The sequence below is a fragment of the Pyxicephalus adspersus genome, chromosome 9 (assembly GCF_032062135.1).
Source record: "Pyxicephalus adspersus chromosome 9, UCB_Pads_2.0, whole genome shotgun sequence".
In the NCBI taxonomy this organism is placed as follows: Eukaryota; Metazoa; Chordata; class Amphibia; order Anura; family Pyxicephalidae; genus Pyxicephalus; species Pyxicephalus adspersus.
Window position 1 is genome coordinate 42,560,639 of NC_092866.1, and position 27,337 is coordinate 42,587,975.

Genomic DNA, 27,337 nt, shown 5'->3' on the forward strand with positions numbered 1-27,337 from the left:
CTACTCACGGCAGACATTTTCAGTTCTCCAATCTATACACACACAGGCTTCACTACATGCTTGAGCATAAGCAGCAACAGCTGTACAAAAACAGTTGCAATCTCCTCCAGTGTCACATGCACATGTATCTCTGACACAAGCTTCATAATATTCTTCTGGGTCAACCTGTGAAACAGAAATATCAAGAATAAACACACCAAAAGAGAGAAGCTGGTCAAGGTAAATTTTTGAATTTTACTTGCATTAGAGCCAAAGGAAAGCTAAATACTCATAAAAATTATGAACAGTGTTAAATGTTATTTTGATGTGTGTGATGTTTAGACTAGTACCTCTGCATGGCATAGTGCAAATACATCACTTCTAATAATGTGGCACATTTTCTGTGCCCAGGGAATCCTATATGGGTGGACAGCACATGGTTCCTTGGATAGGTACAACTCTGGACAGTCTGTAGATGTCCTCCAGCTGTCTCTAAATTCCTTTACATCTTCTACTAAACATCGACTTCGTGTTGTTAAATCATTTTTGCTGTTTCCATCAAAGTTTCCACAAAGACCACACACCTTCCCCTGTGTTGGAAGTAGACAAAAAACACTTCATTAAGTAGGTTTGCTTTTCAAATAAGTTAAAATAAAAAAACAGAATAAGTTGAACTTCAAATTTAAAATATATCATTTGCCAGCAGGTAGAGGTAGGTAAAAACTAATTAGTCTTTACTATCAAAAAACATTTTGTTACCTTCTAGCAATTATTTTCTCTGTAAACTGACTGCTCCAAAGAGTTAATTATTTCAAAAAGAGCATATCTACCTAGCTATTTTATTCCTCAACTTCACCTAAAGTCAAGGCAAACAAAACACATTAGGCATATCACTGCAGTGCATGCACATTGTACCATATTTTTTTATTGGGAAATATCAGTTTATACAATTTTTTTTGATGTCTGCTTAAATTTGATAAGACAATTTAGAGTTGCCCACTGCAGTAGTACCCTGTTTCTTTTGGTTGCTATCCTCTGGGGATTTGGGCCTGGATTTGGTGATTTTACTATGGTAGTTTCAGTGTTCTCTTAGCTAGAGGTATGAGGAAGTAACCTTGACTCTGCCAACATGACTGCCTCTATACAAAGTGTAGTAAACTCCACTACAAGACTTTATTTCAAATCATGCTGCAAAGTCAAATTAACTTCACTGATCAGTCACTTTATTGTATGTAATTTATCATTTTTACCTGATAGTGCCTGCTTAAATGAATCGAAATACTTGTCATTTGATCCCATACTAAAACAAGTCCATTATTGGTTTCAATAACTAAATATATACCCATTCTTCGAGTTTTGTAAGGAATTTCAACATTACTGGATGTTGTCACAACATCTATGCGTCCATCTGCGAGAATGAGCTTGTGAGCCTACACAAAGAAAGTAAACCATTACTTTTTCGCTACACAGGGTTATTCATACTAGATTTCACTAGTGCATTATTACATCTCCTTCGGTAGTGTTATGCAAGCTGTTGGAACAATAGTAAGACGGGAATACTGCTCTAAATGAAATGATTAGGCAATCATTTAAAAGTAATATTCCAGCTTCTGGTCCATCATGGAAGGTTAGATCCCCCAAATTTTTGTGTCACATTTTGGTGTGCTCAAACTTTCAGGTTTTTCGAACCTGCCATAACACTTATGATATGATTTTATTTTTATTCCTACTTTTGTATTTATTAGTCATACTAATTCAGGAATAAAGGTGGGGACATTAGAAAACATACATTTGTCAAACAATCTGAGATTCCAAAATGAGTCGGAACAGTCTTAGAAACCTTAGAAACCATGACAAAGGGCATTCGCAATTGAAATTCACTAGAAATATACAGCTTTTTCACTGCACAGTTATTACAAAGTGAAGCCATACTAGTTGAATGTAACTACTTACCTGTTCTGCTGCCTGTGGCAAATGCTAGGGAATTCCAGGAATCTACAAGTAATTAAATACCTAGATATGCCTTAGTGTGGATTTCAATGGTTCCTGGCAGCTATTACTGGGTGTGTGGCACAAAGGTCACCAGAATGAATTAGAAAGAGTTGTGGGGAACTCAGGGGACTCCTGGCAGCATAGACAGTAGGAAACATGAGTGCTTACACTCTTCTGTCAAGATGATTGACCTTTTCATATGTTTTCTGCTTTAGTTCTGTAAAATTGACTGCACGTTCTTTTGAAGAATTATTTAAATTATGTTAGATATCCAAGCAGGCTAATTTTAAAGTTTTTTGATATTGTTAAAGTGTAACATCAAGCACTTAATATTTAGTATGAAATAGGGAGCTTTTATAACATCTGTCATACTTTCAAGAATTTAAAATTAATATAATCTTGACTTCAGAATATTTCTGAGTTTTCAGTACAGCATTTGTACAGAAATGTTATTCTTCCTGAAATAACAGGTATTCTGCATCTTGCAGTCATTTCTTTGTAAATATGTACATTACATTTCCAATAACCCAGCTGCTTCTCATGTTCTAGTGGCTAAAGATTAAAGAAATGTAGGTCTCAATCATCACTGACAGTGATAGGGGTCTTGAAAATGACACTGTCAGAACTGGGTGAAAGCAGCAGCTTATAGTTGTTTTTGACAAGCCGTTTTATTGGCTACAAGCCTAACCAATAACAACACAGCATAAAATGTAACTGAAGTTGTTAATTACATAGATTACGTATGATCTTTACCTATTGTATAGTCAGGGGTGTAATCAGACCAGTTTTTTATACAGGTTGAATCCCTGGCATGAAAATAACGAAACTTTGATTATATGGTTTAGCTAACGTCTCTTGTCCTGATGCATTTCGCCTACTGGCTTCTTCAGGGGATATGTAGAGATCGTTTATAAACACGTATTCGTTGTTTTGATTAAGTTGTATACCAGGGAAAGGACACAAGTAAATAGAGGTATAAACTCAAACGACCATCCTTGTTGGGCATTAGTGATGTGTCAGAGAATGCAGAGTTTTGCAGCCTGGAGGTACTGTTTTAAAGGCAAATATACCATTAAACAAATATGGCAATTCATACATATGAAAAGTTCATTTTTTTGTCAGTAAGAATCAACCTCAATGCATGGGTTTGGAGCGAGGACACAGAGACAGTTCCTTGTCATTTCTATCATATATATACAGTGGCCTGAAAATTGACTTACCCCCAGATACACTGTAATGGACACAGAGCAGGAAGTTCCTGTTGTCCCACATGGTATATTTTCTGTAATAATTTTAAAAGTTCCTTTCTTTAAATCATCAATGTCACAGTAGTCCTATAAAAATACACACATCACTATGTATATAATTGAATGCATAATAGGAGATGCAGTAAATGGTTTTACATTTATCACAGTCTGGAATATTTGGAGTACCTGAACCAAAGTATATTCACAGTTCCCATTGATCGTGAAGCGCTTATTATCAAAGGTAATATAATGTCCTTGTCCATATAGCGTACATATTGCTTTTTCAGGTTTGCTGCCACAAACCCAAGTCCTATTTGTGCATGTGCTGTTTAAATGGTAATAGCAAATTGTTAATAAAGCAAATTATTATTATTTAAATTTATATAAAAATACCTTGTATCCCCCTTTACCAACTTCAGGGAAGTTTGATGGGCTCACTACTATATGCACATGATTGGCCAGATATGAAAAATACTGATGGGAATATGATTGAGACAATACATATATGTAGCACTCACCCCCGTTGGAGAAGCATCATATCTGCAGTTTCTCTCTTCTAACAAGCTACAAACACAGGCTATATTTATAATTTAGGAGGGTATTAAACATTGCAGAGCAAAGTGAGAGGTGGGTTGGGGTGCAGGATGTCCCAGCACTAAACAGCTCACAATTTGCAGGAATCATACACCCAGTCCCTGTTAGGCACTTCCTGTGTATCTCTTTCGCATGAGGAACTTCACTCAATTTCAATCAACCTCTGTGGATGGCCTGACCTAATACCCTTATTGCCAGCTTCAGATAGGGTAGCCCTACTGCGTTTTGCCCACGGGTAATAACACACTTGTGGCATCCTGTCCTGTGGAAGAGCAGCAAATCAAAATTTAATTCCCCAGGCAGAAATCTTTACTCAGGCCCCCTGACAGACCCAAGCTAGACAGGTTACATTGGTATTACTTCATGTCTTCTTTTCTCCAAAGATTTCCAAATATAAACCTTTTTTCTTATACCACCTTACTGAATGTCTTACACAGTGACTAGGTGTGGCACCTGGGTTTGATTATTTCCTCAACTAGATACAGGGAAATCCTCTTGGCAGCAGAAGGAAGCAACCAATTACTAGGCTAAGAGATTCTGAGACCTAGGATTGATTCAATCTCTAACTGACAAAATTTGTTATTTATGGCAAAGAAACTTACAGATTTAGATTCGGGACACTTCCTCTTACAAAAGGTTCCTACATATAGTTAATAAAATCGATTAGGTCTTTTTTTCTGAATGTAGCTGTCATGCCTGATTAGTATCTGAAGAATCTGTCCCCCTTGTCAAAGATTTCAAAAAGCAATTTGGTAGATGTTGTGGGCCAAGCTTCAGGATCTTTAGGTAAAAAGAATAGTGAACACAGAGACTCTGGTAATGGTAAGACCTGGCTCCAAAGAATGAACACTCTTTATGAAGAATTTTTAAAGAATTTTACATTCATAAAAAATAAATACCTAATTTAATAAAATAAATATTCTTATATAGACTTTGTAAGGGTTTCATACACCCTTTATGGGGTTCATATTGTAACCATAGGGAGCATTGGTAAAAACTCTGATAGTAAAATCTTTACATTGGAGTTTCTAGCGATATAGCAAGCCAATTAATAGACCAACATAGGACTGACCACCCTATACTTAAATTTTTGAAAGCATAATCCTAAAACCTTACTTTTAGTTTGTATTTCCGAGTAGGAATAGACTATAATCCTAGTCTTTTTTCATACCAATCCTAGTTTTTTGGTACCAAAATAGGTTGAAGATAGTTGCAAGAAAGCGTTAATTCTCAGAGGCATTTCAAACCCATTGCACTCCAAAAAGGCACTTTTAAACTTTTGAAAATTATATCATTTTTCATATCACTAGTGGTCACATAGTATGTGAAAAAATCCTTACAAAGAAGACACAAAGGTTCTCATTCTTTTCTATTCCACTGTGAAAAAAAGGTTTTCTGGGTTTAACCAATTATTTTTTGGCATATACATTTTTCTTGTTCATCAGACTGGGGGCTTTATATACAGTCTTTGTATTAAAAGGTATCCCTCTTTCTGATCTCATAAAGATGGGAGGCATGTATACTTGAGTCCTAACAGATTAGAGACCATACATACCATTTATCACATCGAATTGTAGCAGTTTCCCCAGGACTGTAGTGTCGTCCATTGTGAACACAAGGACACTGGTTTTCTGTAACGCATATTCCATTATGACTTAGAAATAATCCTTCTGGGCATACACAGCCTGATGCACACAGTGGACTGTACTGTTAAAGCATACGAAAAAAAGATAAAAAAAACATAAAAGTCTTTATTTAAAACAGCAGGATAAATAAATAAATTTTTATAATATGTGGAATGCATGGGATTTGGGGCTATTTTTCAAAAATGCCACAAACTTTTATATAATTCACAATTCATATACTACACACCAATGGCCCTTGTGGCTCACAATCACTAATTAGAAACTTGAACATTTGCTGTAGTATGTAGAGAGAGCAAGAGATAACCAACGTAGTTAACCCTTTGCAAATCATGATGTGTATGTAAAAATGGCCAAATTGCCCTGAAAATTACCCTGGCTGCCTAATGCTTTATAGGGAGATGTGTTTTTTTGGCATTTTATGCTTCAAAAACAATTAGGTGTTGCTAAATGATAGTTGCTAAAAAGCATGATTAAATCAAAACAGATGATTCCTCACTTTATGATCTATGTGAATATGTGCATGTAGATTTATCTGGTCTGTGGATAATCTAACAATTTTAAAATACCATCAAAATTGGACCAATTCATAGACATTCAAAAGTTATCCTGCACAAGGAGAGAGGTCAGCAGTAACTACTGAATTGTTGGATTACTGTACAAATCTGGTTTAAAATATACAAAAGGGCAACAAGATTAAAGATATAATACACACCTAGGCTACATGTATGAATTCTACCTTTAAAGCAACTAGTGAACAAAATGTTTAAAATGCCTACTTACACACTGAACTGTATCACAGCTCTGTGGACATTGAGCTCCCTTGGCATGTTCACCAACTTGATCACAATCAATGTAAACCATTGTAGGTGGACACTCTGAAATTTATAATAGTGATAGTTTGACATCAATCAGTCTGTCTTATAATACTATTTAAATTATGCCAAAGTGTGTGAGTTTACTCAATGGATTGGAATTGGTTTACCCCGATGGTATAATGTGAACAGGGCAGTCTGGAGTATTCTGTGCTTTATACAGTGTCCAAAGAAGATATCTGTTTACCATTGTACACTTAGTACACTCCAAAATGTAGCACTATAGAATAGGTGGATGTAGGTCCCCTCTTCTGTCACACAGAGTTATGCTGTCTGGCAGAGCTTATAAATTTCAGGATGCACAAAAATTCAAATTTGTTGGTAGGTATATCTATACCATGTATGGTGCCATATATGCTTGTATCAGTGTATTTAGTGGTTTGGCTTTAAAGAAAAGCACTGCACTTGATTGTGCAAAATATTCTTGATAGGTATGATAGGAACACCTAGGAACGTACTGCATGCTGATCTACAAAGGCTGGTGCAAAAGCACAAACACTGATATAAGGCCTGTGGTGAACCTGTGTTGATATTTTTTTATTGTATTTTGATTTTTTGATGACTGGGACAGTTATTCGGGTATTTGTGATTTGCAACAGAGTGAGTTGGTGTTGGTGATTTGAACTTTGATGTTTTAACAAATCTATTTATAAGTTACTTCCCCATCAATTTATCTAAGATTCAGCAGTTTCTTCATTAAAGGATGAAGCATTTTACTATTGTGACTGCTGAGCTCTTTTGATAGTTGGTCAAAGGGTGGCCGAAATGAGTCTTAAGTTTAAATATACATTGAAATGAGCAATGCCTAGGTATTCAAAATGGCTGTGCACAAAAAAACAACCATATTGATGGGCAAAAATGAATAATTACAGCTCTTAGGCTATGTACATACGTCAGATGACTCTCATCTAACATGAGCTTCAGGGACTCATGGCAGATCCACGAATGACCAAAGACGAATGACCACAATGGAAGTGAAGGGAGGAGGGTGCAGCGTTGTGCAACCTGCTGGTTCTCTTCATAGAACAGAATGGCGTTGTATGTACAGTGCTCAGTAATTCATCTTTCAGTCTTTTGAAGTTGGAAACGATTGTGAAAGATTTTTTCCAACAACTAAATTCTAATGTGTATACAGCCTTTAGCTAGGTTAACACGTGCTATAATTGTCGTTAGAAATGAACGACTAACGACAGATCAACGATTATGCACAAATATTTTGAACGATCATATTTTGCACCATTCTGTACATGCTGTAACAATACGATCGTACAAATATAATCCACCAATAGTGTAGATGCACGATGCAGGAAGTGACATGTAAAGGAGAAAGTGTACTGCAGAACAATCCACGATCACTGAACGACTGTACACACTAGTGTTGGTGTTCGAATTCGGGTTGTCCTTATATCCGACCGGAAAATGGCTGTTCGAATTCGGGTAGACCCAACCCGAATTTCCCTTTTCCCACAGCCACAGCTATAACTGCAGGCGATCCCTGGGGCACAACAGGTTAATTAACCTGTAGTGCCCCGGGGATCGTAGTGGAACTGCAGAGTTCAACTGCACTTCAGTTCCTATGGTATGTTCCCACGGACAAGTTTCTCCATTCATCACATCTAGTGCCCTGTGTTCTTGGATAGAGAAACTCTCTCCAAGAACACATACAACTAGTAAAGGGCTGCAAGAGCAATTTGATTGCTCTTGCAGCCCTTAATAGTCCCTAAAAATAACCCGAATTCTCCCACCATTGACTTCAAACTTCTAATTTGGCATTTGATCATCCAAACAATTTCTCACTATTCGATCGAATAGCTGTCGAATCGAATAGTGAGATATTCAACCAACACTAGTACACACAATAGATTGTGAACAATCGTCGCCCGATCAGATCCGCCGGGAGGGTCAATCGTTCCGACAATCCTCGTTCATCGGCGTTGTTGTGCACATTTTTTGTCAATGGTTATCGAACGAACGGTTAGTTGTTAGTCGTTTATTTCCAACAATAATTTTTTCACATGTGTACGCAGCCTTAGTATTGAGGATTTAGACCACAGTGATCATTTTATTGTCCCCAAAACCATGTGGTGCCTCTTGTTCAGTTCTAACCCCTAAGTATGCAATGTGTCTTCAGAGACCTCAGACCTAGCTTGCTCTTGGTTGTTTATTTATTGTGACTTGGTTTTATACATTTTTGTGATATGAGACTGCTTTTGACATTAAGCTCCACACTAATGTGTAACCTATTCTTTTTGGGAGACATTAGGTTATAGGTAGGTATTCTGTTACATGTATGTCGGTATGATGCCATAGTTTTTAGACAAAATCAGCAATCTCACATTTAATAACAGGTTCTAAATTACCTGGTCTGGTTGTCTCAGTGCAGTTTAATTTTCCTTTTGCACAGTTGCTGTATGCAAAGACGAAAAATGAACGTGTGCATTACTAATCAAATAGAAACATTATTTAAGCACATTACATGTTATCACAAAATAGCAATAGGTGGTGTATGAAAACATATAGAGTATGTTAGGTTTGTTTTTTTTCTCAAGAGAAAATCCGGAGCCCTGGCCTGGTCCCTCTCCTTTCCTAAACATTGCAAATATGAGCCTCAATTTCTTCAGGCGGTCACCCAAGCCGATTGTTAAGCTCAACATTGAGTAGTACATATTTAGTACACTAGGTGATCTGGAGATAAACTGTGCCTATATTGAAATCTATAAGTATAGTCAAAACTTTGTCTTAGTTTTTGATAGAGTAGCTAAGGGCTATTCCTCAACTTTCAAAGAGAGAAATCGCTTTATCTAGTAACAAGTGTTATTTGATGTTTGTAAAGGCTAGTGCTAACACCATGCGTCCACACCTGAGGTGCTTGGTTGTCTATGTTGATGCATGGGGGACACTTCTGAGCCAATCTTCTACTTATTTTGTACTGTTGGAATTTTTGCAGCCAGTTGCCTTGTTCCTTTATTCTCTAAATGTCTCTACAGTATCTTTTTCTGCAGAAATGGCATGAGAGAGAGAAGTAGAACAAAAAGAAACAAAAGGAAAGGAGGGATGTTTTTGGTTTGGCAAATGTAGTTTACAGTATGTCCTTACTGTAAAATTAACACATATTGTCAACAGAACAAACATTATTACATATGATAGGTAAAACAATGTTATTGAGGACATCCCAAGATTCAGCAATCAGGGTGCACCTGTCCTCATGAGCTATACATAAATAATCTACTTAGTATGGGTAAATGGAAAATCGTCATAGCCGATATTGAAGATAAGGTAGACGAAACACGTCAGTCCACGAGACACATATCGTCTACCTTATTTTCAATATGGGCTATGACGATCTTTCCTTTATTTTACTTCTACATGAGCCAAGTAGATGCAACATAGAGTTGGGCACAACATGAAAGAAGGTGAATGGAATCCTTTTTAAAGTGGAACCAAATGTTCAAGCCTAAGATTTGTGACTAGGCCAGGCATTATTGCAGAAATGGATAGACAATGTCCCTTCTTACCTTTATGTATGGGTAATATGTAGCTGTAATGGCTAAACACATATTACCTAGACCAGTGGAGTCTAACTTTATTACTTTTTATCAAGATATGCACACATTTTAGCACTTCAGACAAAAGTCATTAAAAAACTATGAAGGTATGGTTAACAGTCACAGTAATGCTCTGTTTATACAAAATACTGGCCAGTATGTGGCCCCATAGGACTGAAGTTGGACATATCTGATCAAGACATTTGTAATGTAAACGTAAACAACATATTTTACCATATTAGTCGACCCACATGAAGAGGTTCGTTAACAGGTACAGGGAAACCCTTATAGTAACATGGACAGTCTTCTTCCTTCACACATAATCCTTTTTCATCTAGATACATTCCTTCTGGGCAGACACAGCCATCAACTGTATAAAACGGTATGCTCTTTGTCAAGTCTGCCTGGGTCAGGGAATGGCAGGTGGGGATGCCACTGGTCACGTTATAACTAAACACAAAGGTATGTGGACAGTGTTTTATGAAGTTTCCTGGAAGAAAAAAACATAGGAAATATTTCAATGTATAATACATAGTTTTGCTTTCAGGTTAGATAAACCATAGTGCTCTGGGATTTCTTTGCAGTAAATAAAGCTTTATTTGTAAAAAATGTATTTACTATAGTGTAAAAATAATCAAACACTGTTTACATTTTTTATTGAAACAGAAGAGAAACATACTTGCAATAAGGTGCACTACAGTAATGCATGTAATTCACATTTCTATTCCCTTTGATTAAAATTAGTGGGCTGCCTTAACCTCCTGAGCGGTAAGCCCAAGAGTGGCTCGGGGTAAAAAAATAAGCTGAAAGTGGTAACCCCCAGCCACACTCGGGGTAGCTAAAAAAATAAAAAATAAAGCTTTACCTGGTCCCATCGGCATCCTCTGGCATCCTCCAGTGTGGAGTGTGCTGACATTCCCCAGTGTATTGAATGCAATACACTGGATTTATGTCTGAAAACAGTAAATTGTCTTTCATTAAAAGACACAGGTGTAAGGAGATATTTATATGGTGAATCCAATGCTGTGCAGCAGTAAGGAGATCAAGCAATCAGTTGTCTCCCCTCTGCTCAGCAGCTTGCAGGATCTCCTGCCTCCCCGTGCAGCCCTGGATGTACCTTCTCTGCATCCCTATCCTGCCCTTCCATTGGCTGCTAGAATTGTATAGCTTTTCTGCTTAAAGTTACCAGTTGCCTGTTGTAGTGTTAAGCTTGGCTGACCTGCTGCCGGTGTGTTTGTCCCTTGAATTTAATGTTTCTTTTTGGGCCTGATTTATTAAAGTTCTCCAAGGTTGGAGAGAATACACTTTCATCAGTGAAGTTGGGTGATCCAGCAAACCTGGAATGGATTTCTTTATAGTCATTTTTTTTTCTGGCAAATGTTTTAAATTATGGACTAGATCCATTCCAGGTTTTCTGGATCACCCATCTTCACTGATGAAAATGTATTTTCTCCAGTCTTGGGGAGCTTTAATAAATCAGATCCTTCTCTTTTCTGACCCTATAATTGTATGCTGACTGTACCAACTTTTGCCTGTGACCCACAACTCTGTGGACTGTTTACTGTGTATAACCTCTGGCTCTGTTTTCAGAACTTGCCTCTACTGAATTCCCCTGTACTGCATTATATGTGGGTTCCTGGTCCTCTTCTAGTCCTTCTCTAGACGCCATCCTTTGAGAACCAAAGCCCTAGTGGTTGGTCATTTGAATCATGGCACTGGCACTGAATTGAACTTTTGTTTGCTCTGCACCATTGAACTTTATGATATGCCAGTACCTTTGTTCTTTATACTTTGACTTTGAGTAAATCATGCACTCTTTGCTGCATTGTTACTGTTACCTAAAATAAACAATGAACATAAACTATGTCAAAGAAAAAAGTCTTGTTCTGTTCTATTTAAAAGTAGCCAGCTACAGTGTTGACATCATCCTGGGTCATGTACAGGAGTCAGTCTGCTGCTGAGTACACAGTACATTATGACCTGTAAGCTTCAACAGCTACTATGTATCCGACTGCTTAACCACTTACGTACCAAATATAATGAACCCACTTTTTTAACCAGATAATTTTTTTACGGTTTTGTTTCAAGATATGTTGGTTTACCCATACACATTTAATATTTTTCCGGGGTTTTTATGGAGATATTGCAATTTGATCTTTTTGTGTAGTTTTTAATAGTTTCAGTGGTTTTCAATGGTTTCTATTTTCAAAAATTAGGTACTGTTTAATGTTTATTTTCTGTTATGCAAAGTATTTATTTAAAAAGTATGTTTGAGAAGTGGTACACATACCAGCTTTTCATAGAGCCACAAAAAAAATATAACTTTAATATGGACCTAGAAACTGTTAACAATTGTAAAGCTATAATATAAGTAAGCAGTTGTTTATACCAATGACATACAGAGAAGTTATTCTATCTGCAAATGGATTACCACTTCTGTCCAATTGGTCCAGATGTATGCACTGCTGTACCAGATGATACCTGAAGGGACCTGACTTTTCATTTATGAAAATTAGCAATACATCCAATCTCTTTCCTGCACTAGTCTCTGATTAATGGCGCAGAAAAAGGACAGTAAGTAGTCCATTCACACTATTCTCCTTCTGTCATTTGCCTTGACAACCTCTAAGCACCAATGGTTGACTTGCCTACTAATATAAGTTTTGCTGTACTTGGGATTGGCCAAATTTTTTTAAATAAACATTGTGGTTGTGCCAATGGAGTGTCAGTGACAGTGATAGTCTTCACAAAGAAGATATTCACAAACCCATTTATACTTACCTTACTAGTGTCCCCTGTAATGCACACTAGTGACTTGGGCTTGGGGGGGGGGGAATAAACAAAGAAAAATAATACATAACACTGCATTTCATCATTGTATTTATTTTAATTAACTATTACTAATGTGTACATTCCAGAATGAAAAGGTTTGGGATATAAATACAGTTTTAAATAATAATTTTATGGTGGGTAAGGGGGAAGAGAGGATTTGATATGATTGGAGAGACAGTTTGTTTTCTCATCCCTGACTAAATGGTTCTGAATGTAAGTGCAAGCCAAGGGGATGGGGCATTTCCTCTTGTCTTTTATAGCCAGATCTCCAACAATGCAGAATAGGATGAGCACAACTGGCAATAACCAGAGGATTTCTTTTATTCCTATTCTGTCTTGGTGCTGCCACAGCTCTGATCATCCATGTGACGGTGGACAGGCTGCACCACCTATGTGACAATAAGAAGTTGAGCTCATGTGGTCTTCCATAAAAAGACATCTGTGGCCTCTATTTTGTTGAAGACCAATGTAAGGCTTTCACAGTAGGGCTAAAGGTGAACAGGTAGGCTTACACCTGTGTCACAATGGGCAATTCTAACTTTTTATGGAAATGTTAACAAAGTTTCCAAACACTAGATTGCACTTAGCTTACAATGGTGGCAAAGGAGGCACCATGTAGTAGTCTCTAACAAATTTTTGGCCCTCATTTTATGAAGGTAGAATGCACAGAATGATGCTGCTGTCATGGTATCACACCCATGTGTCTTACATTTGCCTTTCTTTCTGTGCCTTTGTTTTCGTTTCCCTCAGTGCCAAAAATGGAGTAGACTATCTTTAATGTTATTAGGAAAGCATTGTTATATTGAGAGAGCATGTTGTCACTAAAGCTCTCCACTGTATTTTTGAAAACACAATTTAAAACCATTCACATTGCTGTGCATTGCATTAAGGCAGCCCATTCTTTGCCCCTGATTCATCAAGCAGAATCGGATTATCGGCGCACACTCGAGTCCGGACCGCGGTAATCCGCGATCGATGGCCGCGCGTACTTTCGCGCTTCCAGCGAGCGTGGATTTTATTGATGAATCAGGGGCATTGTGTTCGCACATTGAACTGCAGTGCTTTGGCAAGATGCCTTTGAGAGGCCATTAAGAATGAATGGAAACTTAGTGCATCAATGCATTTCTGATTAATATCATGCATTATGTTAACACAGGTGTTTCCAGTGAGATTGTTTCCTCAATAAAGATTCCCATAAGTGCGTATTTAATTTATATATATTTATATATATATATATATATATTTATATTTATATACTATTATGCAAATGTACTTACTGCAGATGCTTTCTCTCCATCCAGTTAGTATGACACCAGACACAGCACATGCCCAAGCATAGGAAGAAAGGGCAGCACATAGACAATCTTCTGCTCTTTTACAAGCACAAGTATCATAGAGGCAACTCTAAAAAAAAAAAAAAATAAAGAAGTAAACTACACCTTGCTAAATGTACTTTGTGACAAACAAGTAAGGGTTATATAGGACCCAGAAATAGAGACACATCCTAGAAAAAAAATCTTTATTACTCTCTTTTTTCAACATTTTCCAAAATAGGATCCCATACTGGTCCTTTTCAGCGTTGGTTGTTCTCCAGTGTTGCATTTAGTGAATTCAGCTTAGAGTCAGCTGGAGACAGATGTCCCCGGTTACCCTCTTGGTGGATTTGACAAACACATGTAAACATTAGTTCTGCTCTCCTGGGCAGAGCTTCTGTCATTATGTGTAGCAGGGGCAGCTGGGGACAGCTGGCCCCTTATTGGATTTCCTGAATTTCATTGATTGCATATGAAATGTAGGCTATCCAACAAGGCATAGAATTTGGACTTGCAACCTCAGCTACTTGTCTTACAGCAATATTCCGTTGTAAATGGTCCAAGACAGATTTTTTTATATGCAAGGTATGCAGTGGGTCAGTATGTTCCAGAGGTCACAAGGCTGGATTCTAACTGAATTCTAATTAAAAAGGGGCCTAATTATACTCTATAAATGCACCATGCTATGGGAGTGGGACTTTCAAGGTAAAATAAAGTGGAGTCAAGTAGAAAGTTTATGCTTAGTAGAATAATTCTATTATAGGCAGAATATTCTACTGTTAGAATAGTAATATGTTACTTCTTGGTAAGTTTACATTCTCCCTACAGGCCCTAGCCATTTAATTCCACTCTACCAAAAGAATCATTTAAACCTAATAATTAACTTTATTGGCACTAAAGTCCAGTTCAATCAAATTTGGTTACATCAAACAGATATTAGGGTAAATCAAATTACATTTCTTCAACCATGTCTACCAAACAAGCTGAGTAAGGCCATTATGCAGGTGCCACTTTAGGTGAAAAAAATTTCAGCAAAAGTAGATAAGAAACAAGGACATTTTTTTTTCTTTTATTCATTTAATTTTTTTCCTACTTGATGTTTTAAAATAAAGCAAAAAATGGACACAAAGTGGAAAAAAACATTGTTGTGTTCTGTTTTAGTATAATTTTAATTTAAGACTTTGCCTTTTTCTTTGTAAATATGTAAACAAAAAAAAAAAATAAGCACAAAAACACAACAGGACACACAAAGAAAAAATACAAATAAAAAAGTAATTTCAAGCGCATCACAGCATTGTAAACTACTTTAAGAAGGACTTCCACCAATTTACAAAAAGCTAAAAAGCTGAACTAAAATGTTTAAAGATTTTAAATTCTACTACAGGCTATGCACACTTACTCATACATGCAGTGCACTCCTAGCTTTCATTCTTCTAATGTCTTCATACTTCCTTCTCACTTATGTGCTGCCATCTTTTTTATAGGTTTATTCTCCTTCTCCTTATTCTCCTTATTCTGTGCCAAGAGTTGTACCCAGGGACTCTTGATTTTGGCAGTTCCCTGTCTACACTACTTGACAAAAATAAAATCTGGTGGTCCATTGTAAAGAGCAGTATGGGTTTGCTCTTTCATTTAGCTATTTCAGGTAAAAGTAGTGAAGGTATTGGGGAAGGTCAAGGGAACCAAAAGAGAAAAAAAATAGTTTTGGAAAAACAAAAAAACAATTAAAAAGGTATTTACCTGGATGTCAAATACTTACTTGCTAGAATAAGCAAGTAAGCAGGCAGAGTTTAGTTCCACATTTTTGTTCAGGCTTGATCCATGTCCACTTTGCAGAAATAAATTTTAGCAAAGTAAAATCAATGTTTTTTATTCAGCCCTAACAGCCAAGTTTCTATAGTTTATACTAGTGTTTTATGAAGAGGGTAATAAAGTAATATAACCTCACTTAATATCAAGTTTATATTTTCTGTGTTAGTTTAGGTAGTCTTCCAACAAAGACTCTTGCCTTTTTTTATTTTCTTAACAATAGAAACCATGACAGAAAACATTAAAAAAAACTACCTGATAGTAGTCTCTGGGGCTGACGGAAGTATGACATGGGGCAAACGGACCTTCATCATCAAGTAATACATGGCACCAGTAATGAGCATACTTTTCTGTTATATAAAAGAAGGAAAAAGTCCAAAAAAAAAAATGTGAACATGTTTAAAGCTTGCAAAATTACATTGTATTTCAATGCTTCATTTTCAGTGTCATTTAACACAGCAGTGTCATTAAATCCATACTTTATAGATTTCCTGATTATCCTGCTGATAGCTGAACATGGCCAATTTCAGTTTGATCACATTTTGTCAAAATACCATAAAATTTCACTAAATTCCAGGTTTTCACTAAATTCGCTATTGCCAGGGGTGGTGGTCCTCGTCATCTAAAGGAACATATTCCAAGTGATAAAAAAATTAAAAAGCTGTAATTTTTCCAGTTGTTGGCACTTGACAACAAGATTAACACTGGTTTTACTTCTGGGGATTTAAACACGGAATATTTTTTTAAATAATGGTCCATGTGTCATAATTTCTATATACATATACAATAATAGTTTCCCCCAGATTAATTTGTGAATAAATGTTTACACGCGAAAAGAGACAGTGGGATGTTTTTTAAATGTTTTTACAGGTACTCCTAAATACCCCAGCCACTACCACCCCCAAAAAAAAACATTTTGGTGAAAATACAATGTTTTTGGATGCTTTAGTGGTTATATTAATAAAAGTTTGCAGTACTATTTTATCATTAAAATAGCAATTTTCAACTAAACAATCACCTATGAAGAAAATCCTTGTTGGTATGCAAAGTTCTAAATAAAACAAATAAAATATTACCTATTTCCATGCCATACATGCATGGATGTTTATGTTTAGGTATTACATTTACACACAGATGCTGGGTCTTCCATGAGTTGGCAAAGTCAACAAAATTGCTTTCCAAAGCTCCGCTACTTGTTTTGAAATCATCTTTCTGGATACTGTTGTAGTTCCCACAGAGTCCTTAATAAATACACACATCAAATAAGAAGATAAAACAGCACGTGGCAATATATTTAAAGATAGTACTCATGCAATTGTGGTGTTACACTTTTACTTTTCCCCAGTTAATGATTGTCTGGCAAAAGTTACAGTGACTGGAAACTGAATTTTAAAAAAAGTGTAGTCTATTATTCAAGTCATACAGAAACCCTTGGCATTCTATCCTGTGCCTCCATCTTTTCTTTCGGGTATTTCCTCATGCCACCCAATCTTGCACTATGTTAGTGTGAGATCAGGTGACTTGTCTTCCTAGAAATGTAAAAAAAAAAAAATGTGCTGATCTAACTGCACATGCTTTAGATCAAGCTATTTTTTTTATTTTAAGAAAGCCCCTGATGAGGCATGCACAGGGGATTTTCCTTCATTCTTTACTGCTATGGCAATAAACATAGAATGAGAAGAGTCCTACTCAAAACAAAAAAAAGTGTAAAAAAAATTTTCATTATATCCCACCCTTTTTTTAAAATGTTAAAAATATGATTTAACATTTAAAATGTGCTTTAAGAGCATGTGAAAATAGATGAGTCCTGCCCTCAACACTGCCCAACATGTCTTGGCATTTTGGAGCTGGTCTACCAGTGTCCTGCCCTCGCTATCATCCATTCAGCATTCAGATGACAAGCCTCCGCTTATGATAGGAGGGGGGGGGGGCTCAAAAGCTGGAAAAAGCTCCAGGGATAACTAGAAGGGAATCAGACATTCCCTCAAACATTCCTTCCTGGGAATCAATCACTGCCATTGAAATTAATGAACCTTGAAGATTCCCAATGAATGTCTGATTCCGAGTTTTATAAATAGAACCCCTAATGCTTTGTCATTGTTTAGGTGTTTTTCTTTTCTTGACTTAGGAAGAATATAATTTTCATTTCTGAAAGAAGTAACTTCATGCCACTTATTGCTGATGACAGTTCAAAAGCTATAGAATAAAAAAAAAAGATTTTGAAGTTGTTGCTTTCACTCCAAGGACTAAGGATTGACTAATTTTAAGCACGCTGTACTCTGCTGTACATTGAAAGACCTTCACTTGACCACTGTTGCATTGGTACACAGCTGCACATTGGCATAAGTCACCTATTCGCATGGTCAAAGTAACTATGTCCTCCTTTAGTATAGCTATACCTTTAAGGTCCCCTAAAGGTATAGGGGTTAGTTAAATTAAATGACAGTTCTAGAATCTGTTCTGCCCAGTAACCCGGCCTTAGCAGGGTACCAGCTAATCGCTGCCTGTGTTCATGACCTGTTGGACATATTTTTGACAATTGGCACCTATTTGGACAGGTTCTGAAACAGGTTAAATATATGAGGAACTGAGCTTAGGGGGGCCCACCATTGATTAATAGAGAAGGCTAAAGAAAAGTCAAGGCTGATGGGTTCTGCTGCCCAAAGGCCTCAAGACTGAACCACTGAGGGAATAAGACAGTGCTCGCAGTAGTGAAAGCTGCATCTGGGAGAAGCCAAAAAAAAAGGGACCCAGAAGAAGGGAGCTTTAGGACAGGGTTGCATTGGTGCTGAATTTGGGACTTCCATTTCAATCGAAAGACCCACTCCAAATTAGAAATGCTTCACTCACTGCCTGTCATAGGTTTAAGAGTTCAGTGAGGATGTTAAAGGCCAGTTGTCAGTGTTAAATACGATGAACTGCTTTTGGATGTGAACTTCCAATCTAAGACAATCTGCTACCCCAACCCTTGTGTGTTGAGTTTTATTAAATCCCCTTAAACTAAGATGTATGAGCCTCTGTGTTTTTTATGCCATACTGCAAGAAAAAGCGTGCGTATAAAGGTCTGTATTAGCTCTGTGGTAGCTTATGTCAGAGCTTACACAGAGCTAAGCACATTTCTCCCTTACCCATGTCATAGTGCTTGGAACTGGGGATTGTTACCTTACCCGCCACAGTGAAGAGAAGAAAAGAATAACACATTCCCCACTATACATTTAATAAACGGGCATTTCAAAAGGCTAAAGTTATAGAACATGGCAGCATGGGAGTGTGGAGTAAATATTTATAGTACAGGATATGAACTAAGAAGAAAACCAGGCTTTTACTGCAAAAAATGTTGATTACCGCACATTTTCTCCTTATAAATTGGGTCAATAATAATATACAGTTGCATGACTGGTGTAAGCTGCACCTCCAAGTAGAAGCCAAGGTTGGTGTACACAATCATGTAGAATGAGGATGCCCATAAAATGTGGACTCCAGCTGCATTAAAAGAGAAAACACAAGTCACAAATATTTTAAGAAACCCATTTCAGTTTTTTTTTTTTTGGATAACCCAGGTTTTCCCATGATAATCTATTCTCACCAGTTTTAGAGAGATTTAATAAATCAGGCCAATGTTATGCATTACTAATATTCTCATTTCATTGAAGGTCAACAAGGCAGGGCTTTTATTATCAAATCAATACACCATTACTCCTGCAGTTTGAAAAACTGAAAACCCACAACATTTCAGGTAGCCATAGACGATGTTATCTAGACTTAGTAAAATGAGAGTGAGTCAACTGCAGCAGTTTGTTTATTCATGGGAAGTTGGAGGTGCCTGTCTCACTGATTAAAGTATGAATTTTACTGATAGGTTGATTATTCATTGATTTGGATTGAGGTACATTCAGAATGATTTGACTGAGACTTTTGCAATTGTTTTAGCATACAATACATTTAATATAAATTTGGACTGGAGGATGAATTATTCATAAAACCACTGCACTAGTGCATATATATAAAATATAAAGGTTTCATACATGTTTATTAGGACCTAATACAAGAATGTAAAATTTGACTTTGATGGAAATGTAGGAGTCTGTTACAGGGTTGGAATCTTTAATCCTACTTTACTCTTAATCCAGTGTATTAATTTAGTGACCAACAGCAAGTATCTATCTGGGTTTCTGTACACCAGATATATACATGCATGTTCTGTGTCAGCTTGCTTTTTACAAAGTCCTGCAGCAGGGGCCTTCAAGAGCAAACAGTATTATATATAACATAATTATATATAGCACGTTGGCCTTTGCAGCGCTAGGTCCTAGGTTCAATTCTCAGCCAGGTAACTATCTGCATGGAGTTTGCAGGTTCTCCCTGTGTTTGCGTGGGTTTTTTGCGGGTGCTCCGGTTTTCTCCCGCATTCCAAAAACATGCAGTTAGGTTATTTGACTTCCCCCCCAAAATTGGCCTTAGACTGTATAAAAGACATTTGAGAATGGTAGAAACATTTGATTGTGAGCTCCTTTGAAGGACAGTTAGTAACATGACTATGGGCTTTGTAAAGCGCTGTGTAATATGTCAGCGCTATATAAATTCTGTGTAATAATAAAAAAGGAAAATCACAATACCTTTAGCCATGACTTTCTTTTCATAAGTTACATGGGGAAAATCACTATTGTCATAACTGATTTCAAATACCTGAGAAGAAAATTGTACATATAAGCATGAAATGCCATGGACATATATTTTAAAAAGAACTCCAGGCAATATTTGGGGTAAATTGGGAGACAGGTAGAACATATGTCATCTGTTTATTGCTGTCTGTAACCTTTTCAACCCTAATATCATTCAAATGACTAATATAACTGGAGGAATATTGTTGTAAATTAAAAAATGTCAAGATAAAATTTCTTCTATGTTTCCTTATTTTATCTAAATTAATGTTCAAGTGCCCCTTAAGTGAACTCAGACTTCTTCCAGTTCTAAACCCAGATGATGCCTAATATTATTCAACTAACTGCTTGTGAACTCAGGGTGGCCATGATGGAACAAATAAAATTTAAATATTAATGTCAGGACTGTTCTTTGAGAAATGACTATTCACCTACCGGGAAGAGGGGAAAAGGAAGTGGACATGGTGCAGTTTAGGTGAAAAACAAAAAGACAGCTGGAAAAAGATATTTGTTTCTATTTTTTAAAACGTTGACTGGGGGCAGTTTAAATAGGTGGAAGGGTACCAAAGCGGAGGTTTGGCTTGAAAGCTTTGTGAATTCAGTCTGTGAAGTAATTTTTTTAAATCATATATACTTACATAGGAAGCATTATTCAGAAACAGAAAGACTTGTGTTAGACAAGTAGCAGTGTCACTATAGGCACATTTTTTCATTTCAGCTGCTACTTGGAAAGAATCAGTAGAACAAGGCTAAAAAAACAGGAAACAAGTGGAGATATGTGATTCACATTAACAGTAATACAAATTCTTGAAAGAGATAAAGTTATTATCTAAATAAAGTAAGGACAGTGTTAAAAATTCTTTACAGTAAGAAAAATACTGACATATACTTCCTAATTTTTTAATATGAAAATTAATATTAACATGTCAAGAGAAGTAAGTCCACATTAGTGATGTCCGATGTCCGTATGGATCGTGATGACCTACAGGCTAACAATGCTGATCGATTTCAATAATGACACTAAATGGGAGGATCTTGCTCTGTGTAATAGCAAAGGGATGTAGCAGTGAGAATACAATAGGTTAAAAATAATGTTCATTGGACTGTCATAAGCGATAACAGATTTCCTTCTGGAGACATTGATATTTTAAAGTGATATGTATTATGTTTTTAATACAAATAAAGGACCTTTCACGGTATGTAAGGAGGAGTGTGTCTACCCACCTTGGGTTTAAAAGCACATTTTTTTACTGTTAAAACATTAATAACTATACCAAAGTGTCTTCAGCATGTTTACCTTTGCCAGTACATAAATGCATTTTCCATGAAATGTATATTGAGTCTTATCAAAAGTAGTAATATGTGATCCACCTTCCACAGAACAAACACTAGGACAGGGGAGATCTTTACAGTTCCAATGACCACCAGAACAAATGCTGCAAGACAATAATGGTAATATGTTTTTATACCGAAATCAGCTTAAAGAGACCCTGTTGTCAGAACATTTATTTCAAAGAACAATCTTTCTATAGGCTTTACTTTATTTTAGACATTGGACCTGATTTATCAAAGCTCTAAAAGGCAGGTAAGGATACAGTTTCATCAGTAAAGCTAGATGATCCAGCAAACCTGAAATGGATTTCAGGCACATTGCAAGTTAAAAAAGAAAGTAATGGAATCCACAACTATTTCTGAAAGGTTAAGCCAAATCATTTTAATTTTTAAATTCTAGCTTCTGGGCTCATTACCCCCAACTGCCCCCTGTATTTGAAAAAACTACTCTACAATGTGTAGCTGCATTTAGCATCCTTCCCTATTGCTTGTTACTGTCCCACTTCCAGGTTGAATAATGCTTATTATCACTCAAATGTTTCCTGTTGTCGTCATGATTACATCATCATACAGCCAGAGCTCAGAGTTGAATGTTACAGTGAACTTCACACTTAGTTCTTTCCAGGAGAAAGGTGTGGGATGGGTGGGGTGGGGGGTCTAAACTAGTGTAGGCTTTTAACCTATGATAGGAGATTTATATTCCTATAAATTCTTGTGCATATCTCTTGTCCAGTTCTTATGAGTTGAGGGTCTTGCTATAGGAATGACTTGTTAGAAATGACAGGATACACAAATCCGTAAGCTTTGCATGTTTTGATGTTAAGCAAAAAAAAATTCTTCTCTTGACAATATGTATTTATACAAAGCCTTGTGTACAATCGGGAATAATCTTCCTCTGGCAAGCTTTTTCTTTTTAGTAAGCATGGGATTAAATTACGAAAAAGGATTTTTCGTAATTGGTTTAAGAGTTGGTTTAAGTAGTCAATAGATGGTGAACATTTAAACAATCCAATGGTTTTAAACAGTCAACGGGATCCATTTAGTGGTATATATGGTTCGAAATTTCCAAATTTGCACATTGCTCACAACCCATTTCGGAAAATTCAGTTTTTCCGATTGGATTTTAAATGTATCAATCAATGAGTCCATCAGTGACACAACCTCATTATTCCACATCTATAAACCATTGTGCTCTGTCTTCAGCAATCTGACATGCCTCCTGTTGAGTGAGTCAGTAAGAACAGCTAGAATGAGAGCGTCACTAACTCAAGTGCTCTAGTTCCAGCTTAGCAATGAGGGTGTTGCACAGCTGCTTTAACATAAATCCATATTTCTGTACCATTTGTATCGAGATATCTATGAGATACACTTACCATTGAGAACAAGTAGTATTGTACGCTGATCCTGGTGAATAGACAATATTGTTGTATGTGCAAGAACAATTTTCAATGGGAATACATCCTGAATTAGTTACATCATCCAGGACATATCCTGATGAAAGAACAGAGATTTACTGTAGCTTGGAGAATTTCGCATTTTTACTATTCAAGATGTGTGTAGTATATTGTGTTCTTTAATGTATCCACAACCTATAAGCTCTAGGGATGAGCAAGAATACCTCTGGCATTCTCGCAAAATTTTCCTTAAAGTTCTGATGGGTTCGCAAAATTTCGTCGAAACCATCAGAAATCACTATAGGAGGATTATCGCAGCTGCTGCATTCATAAATACAGCCATGGGAATCCTCCTGCCAGTGAGCAATCCCCTGGAACTACAGGCCAGAACAATTTTTGCGGCTGCTTTCAAAAATACAGCCGTGGGAATCCTCCTGTCAGTGAGCGATCCCTGGGTACTACAGGTTAGAATAAGGGTAAGCCCTCATTCTGACCTGTAGTGCCTGGGGAGCTCTCACTGAGAGGAGGATTCTCACGGCTCCATTTATAAATGCAGCCACGATACTCCTGTCGAAGTGAGTCTTACGGTTGCGTTTATGAATGAACGCGGCCATGGGAAAAATCAGAGGATTTTTCCCATGCTGTATTCATTCATGAGCAGCCAGCGAGACTCACACTGTGTTCCTGGATGGAGAAACTCTATCCAGGAACACATAGTACAAGGCTGCAACAGCAATCAGAGGAGTGGAGCTCCCCTGATTGGTCTTGCAGGTCCCAAAAATTCAGTCTCGCCGGTCGAATTTTCGTTCTGGCCTACATATTTGGTAAGCGAGAATGTCCCAATTCGTCGCGAGACCGAATGTATTAAATTTGCTCGCTCATCCCTACTCTTGGCTATACATTTATATTTATAACTTAGTATTGATTGCAAATAAATGTTTTTTAGTAGTACTGTCAATGTAAAAATTGAACATACTATAAGAGCAAGCTATGACCTTACCAGTCTTATTCTTCTTTAATGACCATTCACAACTTGGGTGTATGTTGGTGGCCAGTGAAAAACAAGGAGGATTACTTAAGTATACTATCTGGCTAAGTTCCCTAATCACAAGAATGCAAGAACATAAATCATCTTACTAGAAAAAAATACAGTATTGTTTCTGTTAATCTATTACAATATCTTTACACATAACTGTATATTTGAAGGTATAGTTAGAGATTAGTTATTTAATTTGTTTAATTTAGTAGATAGTATAACTAGATTTTCCAACTACAGTTACAAATAAAAAAAACTTTAAAATGCTAAATCTGTTTCTCTGATGATGAGCTACTTTCCAAAATATGAGTATTATTTGATCTTTTAAGGCACCCAGATAATCAGAGTTAAAAAAACTGAAGTTGAGTAAATGATAATTGGTTATATTAAAGAATGAAGTCTCTAAGCTTGCCTTCTGCACAGACACACCCAGCTACACAAGGTCCATCACAAAAGTATTGCCTTCCTGGATTGGAGCAGGTGGGTGTACATGGACGGCTGCATTCTTTATAGATAAGATTGGCAGGACAAGTCTTGTCTAAAAAAAGGAAGACACATGATGTATAAGCAGTCACTCATTACACTTTTTTACAATATTAGGTTGGTGCAAAACTTCTAGGACTTCTTTGCATAAGTATTCATATCTAGACTGAGTGCTCATATCAAGATAAATGAAATCAAGAAACTCAAAAATACAAATGCATTTTAGGCATATGTTGAATACAACTAAAGGCACATTGCAATTATGTATTTTACATTTTCTGACACTGAAAACTATTTAGGTCAATGGCAAAAAATGTTGGTGATTAGTTCTGATACCTGTGAATAGTCCACAACAGCCAAATGCATGGGAAGCCTACCAAATATCTAAACAACTGAATAATAAAGATGGAGGTGTGTGAATAGTTGTATGAAAGGCCCATTTCATGTAGTTTGGAGGTCAAAATAGGTAAGATCCAGCTACTTCTAATAACAGCTGTGGGGTACCTTTATCCCCACTCATGGTGGTATGGTATCACTAAGGGTCATTTATGGGACTCCCAACAGTAACGCTGTACATTAATAATTTATTTTCCTCAGTACATTTTCCTCTGTATATCAACTTTTTTTGCATTCTATGTCAGGGCTGCTGATGAAGAAACAAAAAATCAATCATGCCATGCACTGATGGTCAATCCTTAATTTGGCATGAAAAAAGAGAGGTGCCACCTTACTATGAGACTGACTTTATACAAGAGAAAGAAATGGTAGATGACATCTGTGACCTAACAGAGGGTAAAGGATAAGGCATGAACTATCAGGAAAAGAAAGTAAAAAAGAAAAAGTTGCAAAGCAGCAACATTTTGGTAAAAGGCTTTGGCTTGGCAAAGAAGAAAACTCCCATCACAACAGCCATCAATTAGCACAGCAAATGCTCCATCACCAATTTTCACAGAAGGAAAATTTGGCACTGTTAGACAAGCTGTCTGACCCTACTATCTCGCCTGCCACTGCAGTTGCATCTTCCTCTTCTATCTCCCTCACTGTTTATGCCAAACAAAAAGTCTCTGCTGCCTATAACATATTTATATATATCTGTCTCCCTCGTCCTGCTCTCACACTGCTGCCTCCTACTTGTGACAGTGTACAGCACTACACAAAAATGACGCCATGCATATATTGGCACAATAACATTTTGGTCACTATTGTGAAAAAAATAAAGAAATGCAATTTAGTGTGTATGACAAGTTACAGGACCCATCAGAAAACTTTAGGCACACAATAACAAGTTATTTGCATGTAAACATTTTATTAAATTTCAAAAGAGGAATATTATTTCTCATTAGTGTTATAGGCAGCAGAGACTACTTGTTTGATTTTTAAATGAAAAATCCTCCCACAGGTACCTTGATGCCCCTCAAACAATAATTTTAAAAAGTTGGGATATGATTTCCAAATCTTGTGCATGCTTCCTTTACCATATAGGTACCATGCTGTCTTTCTGGGGATCTTTCTGGGGAGTCTGGGGATCTGCTTAAACCATACATACAATATAAATTAAAATTATCTCAATGCTATTACGGATCAATGTTTATGTGGCAAAGATTATATATATGCCTTGAAATAATGATGTGAATGTCTTATCTGTCACTGTTGTATAGGGGTAGTTTAGTCAGAAGAAATTTAATTCTTCATGTTTATTTTTCTGGATTTTTGAATGCAGCTCCATATAGTTCTTTCTGACCAGCAGACAATAATGCCATGAACCCAAATAATGCAGAACCTTATCAATCAATTATTTTTTGATTGAAGCAAATCACTTGATTGTAATACCACACACAATAATTGATTCCGAATGTGTTTATTTAGTGTCATTTTTTGTAATTGATCAAAATGATTACTATAACTTCATTTACCCAGTCTTTTAATAAAAGAATAATAGTGCATGTGCGCATTTTTCAAAATGTGATGCAACAGATATCAAATACCATTAAAACCTAGTGCTGGTATATTCTTCTATTCTTCTATTCTTCTATCAAATCCTTCTAAACCAAAGCTTGATAAGGTCCAATGTATAGTACAACATTTTCAGACCCCTACTGGTATAGTATTATAGCTGTGTCCTGCTGTTCCTGAATTCTTCCTTATGATCGTATCAGTTCTTTCTATATAAAATGTAATAGACTGTTCCTGAATTCTTCCTTATGAAAGTGTCAGTTCTTTCTATAAAAAATGTAATAGCCTATCACATTCCTAATTGATCTAAATATATTGAACCAAAATCAACTTGTTATAGTAAATGCAGGTTACACATAGTAAATACACTTTGCACTGTTCTACTTATTAAGCCCAAAGGTGGCAGGTGACAAGATTTAAAAGCTACATTTATCACTGGTAAGAGGCTGCATTAACAAAAAGCATCAACAAAAGAATCTTGTGCAACTCGTAAAATGCACAAAATATACTTACAGCATAATACTGGGCTTCTCCACTCTGGTGGCTTTCCACCAGCAAGTGCACACTGGTAGGAATACTCAGCAATTGTGCTACATAAACAGAATGAACTGAACTTCTCACTGCCTTTGCAGAGGCACAGATCCGTCAT

The 27,337-nt window shown here is 36.6% G+C and overlaps 1 protein-coding gene across 1 annotated transcript; it reads right to left on the reverse strand.

Annotated features, from left to right (window-relative positions):
• LOC140337719 (mucin-2-like) lies at positions 1-27,337 on the reverse strand. Its single transcript, XM_072421520.1, has 7 exons — positions 27,202-27,337; positions 26,211-26,265; positions 3,405-3,543; positions 3,192-3,305; positions 1,230-1,409; positions 330-569; positions 1-165 (listed from the first exon to the last, which is right to left on the reverse strand). The coding sequence occupies exons 1-7, from the start codon at positions 27,335-27,337 to the stop codon at positions 1-3; spliced, it is 1,029 nt and encodes a 342-aa protein (XP_072277621.1).

Excerpts from the sequence above, each read along its gene's own strand:
- LOC140337719 (XM_072421520.1), bottom strand. The coding sequence starts at position 27,337 with ATGACGGATCTGTGCCTCTGCAAAGGCAGTGAGAAGTTCAGTTCATTC. Across the intron at positions 3,544-26,210 it reads GACAGCATGGTACCTATATG|CACATGCACAAATAGGACTT; the intron begins GTAAAGGAAGCA and ends CCATTTAAACAG. Across the intron at positions 570-1,229 it reads ATTTAAGCAGGCACTATCAG|GGGAAGGTGTGTGGTCTTTG; the intron begins GTAAAAATGATA and ends CTTCCAACACAG.